General features: G+C 38.5%; 1 protein-coding gene across 2 annotated transcripts in view; it reads left to right on the forward strand.

Moving 5' to 3' along the window:
• The window catches only part of LARP7 (La ribonucleoprotein 7, transcriptional regulator), a 39,992-nt gene extending 34,891 nt beyond the window's left edge, over nt 1-5,101 (forward strand). For both annotated transcript variants that reach the window (XM_054030557.1, XM_054030556.1), the window contains exon 13: nt 4,707-5,101. In XM_054030557.1, coding sequence (XP_053886532.1) covers nt 4,707-4,787 — 81 coding nt within the window. In that variant the 3' untranslated portion in view covers nt 4,788-5,101. The remainder of the gene's footprint in view (nt 1-4,706) is intronic.
• Nucleotides 5,102-13,229: the final 8,128 nt, after the last annotated feature.

Raw genomic sequence — 13,229 nt, forward strand, 5'->3', positions numbered from 1 at the left:
CCATGCACCTGATAAAGTGTGTTTTAGCTCACAAAAGCTTATGCACAAATAAATTTGTTAGTCTCTAAGGTGCCACAAGAATGCCTCGTGGTCATTTTTTAGTGATTATCATGAGAGTTGTCAACACTGTGATCTGGCAGAGGTGGGAAGAATTGTGATCCTCGAGTGACATAGCTGTGCTGACATCAGCCTAACTGTGTGTAGACAGTTATACTGGCAAAATTGTACTTTTGCTGGTATAGTTTATTTTGCTTGCAGAAGCCGGTATAAGTTGTACCGGCAAAAGTTGAATCCATACTAGGAGTGCTTTGCTGCTATAGTAATAATAGTATAATTATACCAGAGAAGCGCTCCTAGTGTAAACCTGGGCTAAGTTGCTGACCAGAATCTTTGTAGAACTGTGCACCTAAAATTCTCCTCCCACCCTGTTGTACCCCTTAAGCCACTGTTTGTTAAGGGGTTCTTGGAAAACAGTTTGTAGCTGTCACTTTCAGTTCCTGCCCTGGGGAATTTCTCCTTTGCCTAGATCTGGGGCTTTTAGAGTCCCTTTACACCACTCTGTCCCCTTTACCTTGTGTACAAGGGCTGGAGAAGGGGTGAGAATCTCACCTTACATCTTATTGCCTTGATCACCGTATATCCACTGCAAGTAAGGTCTTCTGTTTGAATTTTAAAATAACCCTTTTGTTTTCACCTGTAAAACTGGAAAATCTGGTTTTCTTGACCAGTCTTAGTTTCCCAGTTGCATATATAGATGAAAAGGAAAAAATCTTGTATGGCTGCATTGCTGCTTCCTTCTTCAGGTAAAAATGCTATTAGCAGTATTTTTTACATATACTATTATAATATTTCATATAATTACTGAATGTTCTCTGAGTTCTCACATAGGTAAAGCTACCATACAGGGATTTGTTGACTTGACTTCAGCTGGAGTTGTGGAAACTCAGCACCCAAGTTTCTAGCGCTTCTTGTTGTGAAGATAGTACAGTATTTGCTGTGCAAATTGATGTAAGGTAGCCTGTAATGTGTAACTCATCTAGGCTTGCAAAAATAAACTCTCAGTTCTGCCTAACAATAGCAGCAGCAAAAGGTGCAAACTCTCACTCCTCCCCCTCTCCCATCACCTTTCAACCCAGAGAGGTGTTAGCTTCAAAGCCTAGTCAGGTCTATTTAAATGCTAACATTAGTAAGCAAGGCTTTGTGAGAGGAATGATTAACGGAAGTCAAATAACTTTAACTCTTTCATTGCTCTTTGATAGTCTGTGTTCCAACTGCAATTTCAACAACTCTAATATCTGTTTTTTGCCTGCTCATCAATGTTCATTTATACTGTCAAACCTTTGTTAAAGATCCTTCAGAATTAGTTATGTTTTTTCTTTAAAGTCACAATTTAGGAAAGCAAGAAAATTATTGTAATAAAAACTTTCATAATTAAGGCTGTACAGTTCACGAAGACATTACAGTTAAGAACTAATATTGGGAATGGGCAACAGGGGATGGATCACTCGATTACCTGCTCTGTTTATTCCCTCTGGGTTCCTGGCATTGGCTACTGCCGGAAGACAGGATACTGAGCTAGATGGACTTTTGATCTGACCCAGTATGGCCGTTCATATGTTCTTAGCATTAAAGGGATTTAAAATCCTATTTATTTTGTAATTTACAAGTACAAAATTAGTCTTTGAAGATGTTTGTAAAGCACTTTACAGATAAGTGTTAAACATGAATCTGATATAAAAATACATGCACTTTATATAGTCTGAATAGAATCATAATTCTAGTTGGAAACTCATCTATCATAATTTAAAATGATCTTCCAATTATATGAATGAATCTGAGGGTGACACATTGAATGCTGAAGGTCAGGATATATTGAAAAGAGTATTTGTCAGACTTACCTGGTACTTGGCTCTTCTGTAAAGAATTAGGCGTCGTTTTTGTTCACTCTACGCTCCAGCTTGGGCTCTGCCTACATTAAATAAATGTGCACCAGGGCAGTGTTTGAGCACCGATGTAAAGTGGGGCTTACAAATCACTACCATCAATTCAGAGGGGCTGTGTGCTCGTGGTTTCTACTGCTGTACAAGCATATGGTGCAAGCACAACAGTCTGAGCACGCACAATTGGTTTAGCTTAACAATTTTATATTCATATAAGCAATATAGATGCAACTTTAATTATAGGTAAGGCTTTACAGTGGTGCTCCAAAGTTAGCTGTACCGTTGTAAGCCCTGCTGTATAACTGCATCAGTGTAGTTAAAGTGGTGCAAGTTTCCCTAGTATAGGCTGGGCTTTATTCACAAGAACATCTGTCTTCCTACACACTTCCTACCTAGACTTGAAAGAAATTGAGGTACTTTTGTCCGTTCCTTGTTTCTTTGCATTTTCTCTGCTTCCTTTACTATATTTCATCTGATATATCTGCTATAACATGACATCTGGCTTGTGTTCTGGAGGATAGTGAGGGTGCCATGGAGTGAGTCTATACTTCTGCTATTGCGGTACACAGAGCCTATCTACACGCAGACTTGCACAGATTTAGTTAAATCAATGCATGCCCCAGTATGGACACTAAATGGCATATATCAATTTTGACTCAATATCCTCCAAAACACAAGCAAGATGTCATGTTTGTGTGGACAAGACCACAGTTTTTTAAAGTTGGTGATTTCAGATAATTGATAAGATTCTGTGTCTTTAGGTAAATCTCAGCAGAACTTGTCATCTGTCTTTGTAGAGTTATTAAGGCTCTAAAGGTGTACAGTGTATATATGTAAGATTACATTGTTTGTTTGTTTTTAAAGTAAGTTTATTGGGGGAAAAAACAAAACAGTTGCATAGATGTGAGTCACCATGGATCCAGTGATGGCAGAAATTTCCTGAAATTCTCACTTTTGTTTAAAATAGACTTTTGTGGTATCCCATTTAATTTCTTCAGATTGGGGACAAAAAAGCTGAATCTGCAAGTTGTTAACTAGTAGTGCAGTTTGCTTCCTACAAGGGTAACATATGAGCATTTTTGCATTTCATATTACTTTGGACTGAGAGCTTTTCCCAGCTATTGTTCTTAATCTCCAAGGAGTGAGGGGAGGTTTGCTGTTGCCACATGAGTTATGTGGTGTGTGCTGTGATAAGAGAGAGGGGTTGAAAGTATATGAGTAGAAATGGAAGAAAATTTGCAGCTCACATGTTAGTTTTGGTTTGAAAAACTGAGGACCTCTCTTGGACTGGCCTAATATTTTGAGCCTGTGTCGAAGAAGAAAGAGGGCCCTCTGGTCAGCGACTGGACAGTGGACGATAGAATTGCTTTTGTAGTGGGAGAGTTCCCTGTGGCAAAACAATATCCAATTTTTTTGTTTAAAGATTCCAAGTTCTCCCAATGTCTTTATGGTGAGTTCTGTGTGCTGCTGTGCAAGGGACTAGGTGTTGATTTCCTGGCTAAGCTATCCAGGGCTGGGAGTGCGGAGGATATAGCATGCTTGATCTGTAGGGGAGCCACTGACTCACGTTCATTACTCTGCATCAACTCTTGTGGCTCAGCTACAAATGAAGGTAGAGCTCCAACAATGGCTCTGTCTATCCTCCCTCTGCAAAGGTGGTAAATAAGTTGCCATGACAGAGAGCCTTAAGGTTAGGAGAAAGGTGCAAGGCCCTCTGGTCAATGATGCAAATAGTTGTTAGGCAGGTCTTCTGTTAATGCCAGTAAAAACGGGACTCCTTCCCTTGGAATGTTCATTTTTATTATTATTCTATATATAATGTAATATCCTTTTTAAAATTATACAGGCAGCCTTGGATTTTGAGGTTTCTTTGATTCACAGTTTTTTTAAAAGCTATAAATGCTTATTTCTAAAATGTACCATCAAGTCAAATTGAAGGGTTGAGAGAAATTGTCAGTAATACCACAATTTAACATTTATAATTTCATACGCCTTACAAATATTAACTAATCCCCAGTACCCTGGTAAGAGAGGGGCTATCTCCATTTTACAGCTAAGGAAACTGAAACACGGAGAGGTCATTGATAGAGCTGGCATTTGAACTCAGGATTCCTAGGCCCAAGTTCATTCCTGTGGCCAATACTGTTTAAATTCAGATGAGTAGTCATTAGATTTGCAATACATAATGCATTGTTTTCCCAATCTAGAGGATGGGCCTCCTTCTGGATTTCAGTCTTTTGTCTCTCCAGAAACTGACTCTAGAAAATGACATAGCATTCCTGACAAATTTATTTTTTTAAGGTTTGATCCTGCTATAGTTAAGTAAATAAGAGCTTGAAGCCGCAAAGAACTAGTCCATTTAAAAATGGCTATGAAGGTTGTGTTTGAGGTCTTTGGGTTGTGTGTGTTTAACTATCAGTTCCTTTCCTCCCTCCCTCCCCCCATGTTTGATGGGACACTGGGATGGAATGTTAAAGGAATGTTAAAGACACTAATCTGTCCAGAGATTAAGGGAAAACTTTGTGCTATTTGTGTACTTTCTGATGGTTCCTATATGCTACTGAGCAAAATAATATCAGGAGCCACTTCATTTTTGGTATCAAGAGAACTATGCTCTGTACAGATTGGTTCAGTTGTTCGAAGGTTAGTTATCTTCTAAGAGACCTGCTAACATGATTATGACTTTGATATAAACCTGTAATCTGAATGCAGTTTTTCTTTCACCTTTACTTCAATGTTCTGTTTTGTTTTTGTTTTTTTTTGTAGCTGATTGCCAAAGCTGAAAGAATGAGACTTGCAAAGACACAAGAGACAAGTAAACATATCCGCTTCTCTGAAGATGACTGACCTAAAATTGATTTTATTCTGTAAAAGGATATTTAAAATAGTCACTGGATATTTTAACAAAATCATAAACTGTTCTTATGAAGAAGTCAAAAACCAGTCCATTTGCTTCAGTGTGCAATTTTATTCTAAATTCCATTTTTAAATATGCTGAGTGTTTGCTGCTCCTGAGCCTGTAGGTAAAGCTTTCTGGGAAAACATCTCAAACAAGGTCTTGCTTTGTTTTACATTTAGTTTTACTTCTAATGAATTTTTGTATATTGCAGTTTTATAAACTGAATTATAGAAAAGAACAAATAAAATGTTTTAGAAATTGACCATATTAATTTGACTTTTGTTTTAAAAAGATCAGTAAAGAGTAATGTGAATAATAAAGCTAATTTATGTTAAATAAATTGAGGTCTCTGCTTCCTCCATCAAACTGTGGAGGAAAAAAGTAGAAAGATTGAAATTATAGTAAACACAGGCTAGATAATTTATCTAAAATCATATTTAAATACTTTAGGGCTGTCAGAATATTGGAGTGTCACAGAGGTGGTGGGCAGGCTGAAAAGAAGCCTACTGAATATGCCAAAAATTAACTTAACACCTCATTCCTTAAAAAGATCTTCTTTGGAACAAGTTTTGCAAGCATATCTGTGAGGAAAGTAAATAAGAAAACATTTACATTTGTTGTTTGAGAATTCTAGTTCCATAAGTAACTCCTGTTTATAGCTAAAAGTGTATATATTATGCAATTTATGTGTTAAAGATACAATCTAGTGCACTTGAATATTTCACATTGCATTGTAGGTTGACAATATGAAATATTTTATAGCATAATTTTATTTCTACAGCTTGAGCTGTGGGTTTCAGTTTTGGACGGAATAATAGTTAAACATATGAATGATCAGCCCTAGTCTCTGAAGTTCTCTCCATTAATGTAAAGAGAAGCTTACACCTTTGTTTGTGCTTTGTTTGTGTCTGATCTACAAAATGTGAACACTGCTAGTTACAATCAGAAGGGTGAACAACTTGTTTTAAAAATAGAGGTACATTCCTAAAATATTAGCATAATCTATTTAAATAAACTAAGTCAGTGAAATGCATTGATTTTCTGTGCCCATGATGGTGTTGCTGGCAAATTACAAGAGCAGTGTAGGTGTTTGTACTAGCCACACAGACTGTGCTGGTGATATCAGTATATTTCTACTGTATGTAGCGATGATAGTTCATGGTGCAACACCAAGCCACACAGTTCTGCTATTATTGACAGCCAGTGCTACACAGTCATGGAGAAGAGGGAACCAAATAAGAGAAAAGCACGGGGAAAATACTAGAAAAGAGGGTGACATTAGATAATACAGAATTTACCAATCTGGGGGTGGGATCAGACTGTTTCAAAGAGGACTGAAGCAGAGCAATAGGAGCAAGGAAAGTTTCCTGAACATAGAATTCCACAATTTGCTTTCTCATTGCATGCTTGTTCCTGTGGCATCCCCTACTGTGGCACCCTTGCTCCAGGAACAGTGCTGGCCTGGTAGGCTCAGGCACACAAGCTTCTGTCCTTTGCTCCCACACCATTCAGCTCAGCCACAAGAGTGAGTACATGCCTTAGAGCCAGCAGTGGATGTGACCACACCCCAAGCAGTATTTAGATGTAGCTATCTGTGGAATGAAGGGGAATAAGTGGATAGAGTGGAGAGGGAGCAAAAATGAGGAGATGGAAATAGATTTAAAATAGTGACAACAAAAATACAGGAAAAAATACAAGATAAGATAAAAATTGAGACGAGAGAGAGAGAGAGAATGGACAGAAAGAAGAGAACATGACTAGTGGTGTGAGGCTATTGCACAAGGGGATATAAGGAGATGTGCTAAGAACCACTGTGTTTTAAATCCTCTTCACACAAAATCAAATTAGCCTCTGAGTTTCACCAATATTTGGAAGTTCTCTTATTTGCAGCTTTCAGACTATTAAAAATCCTAACAAACATATAAAATGTTTAATTTTCTGCCTGGTAAGACATTTCATTATAAAGCAGGGTTATTCTTTCACTGAACCTTCCATGTTTTGCACAGGGCTGAGATGGCAATGGTCTGTAAAATAAATCATGTACCCATCTTTAGTGCCACTGATTTTTTTTTTTTTTTTTTTACAAGTGGAACCTTCCCTACCCCTTAGTTCTTCTCCGTGTTTACATTAGCCTAAGCGCTTAAACAAGGAGAAGTGTTTTTCCGTTTTCTTTATTTAAAGTCCTGCTTAGATATATCATATGCCCTTGTTGAGCTCCTAGCCCCATTTAAATCAATGTCAAAACTCCCATTGACATTGACTTCAGTGGGGGTCGTCGATGGTGTTAGGATTTCATCACATGCTCTTTCGAAGAAGTAAATAGGTATTTTGCCACTGACTACAAATGGACCAGAGCTCATATGCACAGACCAAGTATGAGCCATCTGCTCTTCCATGGGAAGAATAGATGTAAGTTTGTCAGAATGGCTTACATATTTTTTTAAGGTTAAATTTTATAATAGTTGCTCCGTTTGTTCTTGTGCCTTGCCACTGCAATAAGAGGATTCTGTCTGTTTGGAGATGTATTTAGCAAGACTATCCCAAAACAGAGATGTAGCCCTCCTTTCACCTTTTTGTCTTTCCAAAGGAGTGTACTGTCTAACTCCTACCGGGAATCTCTACCCAAGGTTGTATTGGTTTTTTGGTGGAGAATATTACCATCTGGAACTTCCATGTTCTTACACAATGCCTTTTATTATTTAGAATAATCTGTTCATGGCTCAGCCACAAATGGGGTAACTTTAAATTGTGGGGGCCAGTCCATTTTTCAAAAATAATACAACTTGACTCAGAAAAAGAGATGTCACTGATGCTTCATGCTGCAAAGTAATCCTTGATCTTTGGTTATTTCACATATTTTGTTGAATCGCCCATCTCCTAGAGCAGTGGTCTCCAAACTTCTTTGATCGTGCACCCCTATCAGTAAAAAAATTTTGAGCGCCGAAGGGGGGGGGGGGGGGACCTCGGACTCCCGCCTGAACTGCCGAAGCGCGCAAAAAAAAAAAAAAAACCAAACCGATCCTCCTGTCGTGCACCCCCAAGGATCCTCGCGCACCCCACTTTGGAGACCACTGTCCTAGAGTATCTACTTTTTATAAGAACATAGTTATTCCATGCTGTGCCTGGAGCAGTCTTTAATTGAAGCAGCTCTTAGTTCATGACCTCAGTAGGCTTAGGAACTTGAAACATGTTCAGTACCAGCAGCATGTTTTTAATGCGGTTACGTTTTTTACCTCTGTCTCCTTTTACGTGTCCTTTACAAGGCAGAAATAGGACAGTAAGTATGAGTTAACTGAGCACTATCAAAATATAAATGTTAATAATCTCTTGGTTCTTTACTCAGAAATAATTAAAGGATGGTAAAAATATGAGTTATCCAACTATGAAACAATCGGATAGTCTTGAAATTAAGATCTTGGAGTGTCTGATGCCTTATGGAGGATTTCTTACAAACCATCTTCTCTAGATACCAATCCCTTTCAGACAGTGCAGACTCAACAGACATCAGCAAGGAGGGGGTTTTCCAGCTACACCACCTGTGCCTGGGGAGCATACTTCTTCAGAAGGCTTCCCTGTCTCCTGAGCTGTTCAAGCCTCCCACGTCAGGACTCCTAGGCACTGTCTGGGGATGCTTTGGGGGCACAGTGGAAAAGGGCCTGCACACAAAGCAATTCTTTGCAGAGTAGCCTTCTCCCTAACAAAGATGGTTAATCGTGTTTATTAAAGTAGTGCCTAGAGATCAACCAAGATTAGGGCCCCATTGTGCTGGACTCTGCACAAACACAGAGCAATAGGCAGTCCCTGCCTCAAAGAGCTCACATTCTAAATAGACAAGATAGACAAAAGTATAGGGAAAGGAGTAGAACAGAGCAGAGCAATCACTGTGGTGGCAAAAACTAGCATGTTCGTTTTGCAATTCCTTTGTGAGATGGCGGAGGTATGTGGAGTGACGCTGAGGTTGAGATTGGAAGGGGGCGTTAGAGCAAACAGGTAATCAGCAGAGGGGAAAGTCCAGTCAAAACTGTAGAATATACTATCCATGTCTGTTGGTCTCTGCATAAGCTGCTTCTGAAGCTGCTTCTGCAGCTGCTCTGCTGGCCTCAGTCTCTGGTTGGGGCCTTTCAGCAGTTTCTTTCCTCTCTGGACACATGGCAGGGGGAGGGGAGGCACTACATGTGTCCTAGTGGCCCCTAGAGGTGGGGGGTGTACTCAAATCTACCTGAGGCAGGAAATTTGGGATAGAAAGCACAGCTTTGTTGTCAAATCTGCCATTACTGTTCAGATTTGAAAAACCCTATGACCTGAATAAGTTTTTCAAAAACGCACTCCTGACTTATGCAAGTAAATGTAATATTTGCTCTTGAGGATTAAGGTCAGGGCTCTGAAGGGAGGCATTCTCATCATATCTAGTCCTTCAGACACCTATTGATTTGTTTAAATTCCTCCTCTTACACTGATATTTTAATTCATTATCCTCTTGAATTCATGACAAAGTAGTGGTTTTCCAGAAGAATTCCATATTGCACAGGTAAGCTACAGCTTCTTGAGTTTGCCCAACGTTGTTTCCAGAAACAGAGCCCCAAAACATCAGTGGATCTCTCCTGTACTTCATAGTTGGTAACTGCCATCCACGTATTCATGCCTGCTGTTCTTGAACAGGCTGCATACGTATACAATCACAGTGAATGTTTCACAATCTGGTCCTTATCAGACAGAAACGTGTGCCAATTTCCAGCCTCTCTTTTAAGTGAGTTTAACACATGCTCATATTTAACTTTTATGTAGTGGTTTCAAGAAATCATTGAACAGATCTTTCTCCTAAATATGAATTCGTATCATACTGGCTAGTGTTATTTTTAATTTGTAAGCAAAGAGCCCTGATGAGGCAGAGCTGAAGCAGTAGGGCCTGCATGTTCTCTAGTGGGAAGCAGAGCCTCTTCATGTGCACACTTCATGTCTTTTGTGGGATTTTCTGTCTCACTTTGTTCCTACTCTTAATGGTGTAGAAAAGGCTTTTTATCTTCAATTTTTTCTACCTCACTAATGTTCATTGTATAGTTTGTTTTGATCTTGTTCTTTATTACTGTATGTACCTTCTGGAACAATCATAGAATCTTAAAATTCCACCTGTTCTGTATGGGATTTCCATTGAATAACACTGAGTTCCTGAAAAGACTTTCTTGTGTGGAAAATGTGTACTTTGCAGTGAAAGAACACTCTAAATCATTAGTTGTTTTCTGTGTATGGATTCAGCATCCCCCAAGGACTATTTCACTGTCTTTATCTCCATTTAGTTCTTTTGCTTTTACTATCTTAATGTTGTTTTTCCCATGAATGCCACCTATTGTGCCATGGTGTTTTATCTTGCACAACATACCTCTGTGTTTGAGTTGTGGTTACAAATTGCATCAGTTACACTAATTTTTAAGAACACACTATGTAGCCTAGCTGAAATTGGAATTTAAACTGGTTCTTGAAGGTTGCGAAATAAACTAATCACATTCTCAAAGACAGGCTGTCTCCTAAAGCAAATTAAAATATTATCACTATGACTGAAGTCCAGGGGAGTTTGCCCACATAGGAACTGGAGGATTTAGGCCTATATTCTAATCAGTTATTTGTATAACACTAGTGCCCAGGGGCCCCAACCAGGATTGGAGCCCATTGTGATGCACTCAGTACAAACACATAGTTAAATCCCTTCCCCAAAGAACTGACAATGAGTTTAATTTAACTTTCCTGTGAATGCCCCCCACACCCTCAGTTCTCCATACAACACATCAATAACATTATTTTCTCTAATGTTAAAAATGTTCCTAAAGTTTTATGAAGCATTTCCCTTGCTACAAACTGTGATGTCCAGCATAACAAAATCTGACCTTATTTAAACCGATCCAGGTCAATAACATTGGTAACATTTTTTCATGGGGGAGGCTTATCAATTGATTTACTTGACATCCCTCAGAAACTAATCAAAATTCCAATCTGTCAGGCCACACATCATATCTTTAAACATTAATATCAATGGTGCTCTAAAACTGTTATAATTCTGTGTCTGTAGAAAAGTCAGGATTGGGGTCTAAGTCATGTGTTGTATCTAGGAATTCAATTCCTAGATCTATTATAGCTAAGTGTTCAGTTGGTCCTACTTGTTCTCTCTCCCGCTGTTTGTCATCTGGAGGTGCTACCCAACTATGTTGGCCTCCATCGTTGCTGTAGCTGAATGCCTCACTGATGTTTATTTATCCTTGCAGTACCCCTGTGAGTTAGGGAAGTAGTAATATCCCATCTACAGATAGGAAATTGCGGCACAGAGAATTTAAGTGAACAGCTGTAGCAGTGCCAGAAAGAGGACCAGATCTCCTGAGTCCCAGTCCAGTGTATCAATCACAAGACCATCTTTCCTCTATATTAATACATTCTATATGTGGATATGTAAAATTACAGCAATTCAATAAAGATAGGGATTTTCTTTCAGCCATGTATAATCTGCTCATTCTCTGTGATAAAATGCAATAAATAAAGAACCCATTAATTACGTATAATCAGACTATCATCTGCACAAAACAGTTGGACTATCCCCCATAAAAAAATTTATATTTAATTTTAATACTGTTCTACAGAGCTTTGAATACTTTGGTAAATTATCTGAATTGTTATGAATACTTTGATATGTTCCCAATTTGCCAATATAATGTAGCTAGAGGCACAACATTTAAATAGCTGTAAAACCGGTGCTGTATAGTGGTAAAGCAACGCAGCAAAAATGTGATGGTTAGTCAAATACCACAAACTCCTTTTCTCAGAGTTGTATTTTAGTCACAGAAATCAGTTAAGTCTCAAAATGTAACACAATATTCCCCAATTTGAGGGATTTTACCTCAGACCTGTGGCTCTGGGTTCAGAAGGCCAAACAGTTGCTGACTTCCTCTTCTTCATGCAGCTGCTTCTATGGCTGCTTCCTGGAGCACCTGTGTGAGCCTGAGTTCCTTTTAATGCCTCATTTGCCTGACACGATACAGGGATTCTACATCCTACCACAGACCTGGAATCAGGAACCCCAGAGCTTTAATCTCGGCTCTGAGGAAAAAATGCCCCTTCTGGCAAATCATTTAAGGCTTAATCTAGCTTCTACCCCTATTGACTTCAATAGGAGCAGGATCAAACCCTTCAGCTCTTGATTTCTCCATCTGTAAAATAGAGATGATATTGCACAGGTTGTTGTGAGGATCAATCAGATGGTGTTCGCTTGGTTCATTTGGAAAAAGGATCACTAATCAACTAAGGGAGTTAAAAATCTGCAAGTAAAATCAGCACAGAAAGTGATTTTTTTTTAAAGGTCCTATTGATTGTATCTAAAGTTCTCTATAAGCAACAGACTATTGTACAGGCCAGCAAAGCCATTTGATTTGTAACAATTGTCAATTTATTATATAAGAGTGCTGCTTTGTTACCTCTCGCTAGGATTGTTCTGGATTTGTACTATGTTCCTAACAATCCTATTACATCAAGATACTCATTTTTTTGGACATTTGGTTTTGGCATGTATTGGAAAATGTCTTAAATACAAAAACACACCCAGTTTTTATTTCTATATCATAAATATACTGGCATATACTTTAGGAATGCATAGAGGACAAATTGGTGGGAGAACTTAAAATATTTCTCCCTGTGAAATGAATCATGTCACTACATCCTTTGCATTACATTCTGAGTAACAGAATAATGTACATGTAAATTATGTTGTATTATCATTCATTAACCAGGAAACTAAAAACACACTAAAATATTTATTACTTCGGTTTTGCATAAAGTAACAGTAACTAATCATGGCCAATTGCACAGCATAAATTCTTGATGTAGTTCAGATACTTCTTGAACATATAATAAAACTAAAAATATAAATCTTTTAAGTGAATCCTAATCCTCAAAGGGTCTCTGTTTAATGGAGCTGTAAGTGGAACAGAATTACAAAGTTGCAGATGTCTGAACTTCATCTCAAAATGCAGTGATTGCTGCTATTAGTAGGGCTACAGTTCTGTACTGTAGATTGTGCAATGGTACATGGACGCTTTGAATTTAACAAGGATCTGTTGCCAAAGTCCCTGTCTGTTCTTTGGGGGGGGGGGGGGGCGGAGTATTTGGCTACTCATAGATTTTTGTTAGTTTACAAGCAGAACCAACCCAACTTTCTTATTCACTCAGCTTCCATCTGCTGGAATAAATATTGATTTGAATATGTAGTATGCATATCTATTATCCAAACAACTAAGAAAACAAGAGAAAAAGAAGGCAGCATAATATTAGAGAGCTTTGCTTGCTGTTACTAAGGTAACCAGTTCCTAGGTATACACATGTTCAGCCACATCTACAGTTTTATTGCAGCTGTG

This window comes from Malaclemys terrapin, chromosome 5, assembly GCF_027887155.1.
Source record: "Malaclemys terrapin pileata isolate rMalTer1 chromosome 5, rMalTer1.hap1, whole genome shotgun sequence".
In the NCBI taxonomy this organism is placed as follows: Eukaryota; Metazoa; Chordata; order Testudines; family Emydidae; genus Malaclemys; species Malaclemys terrapin.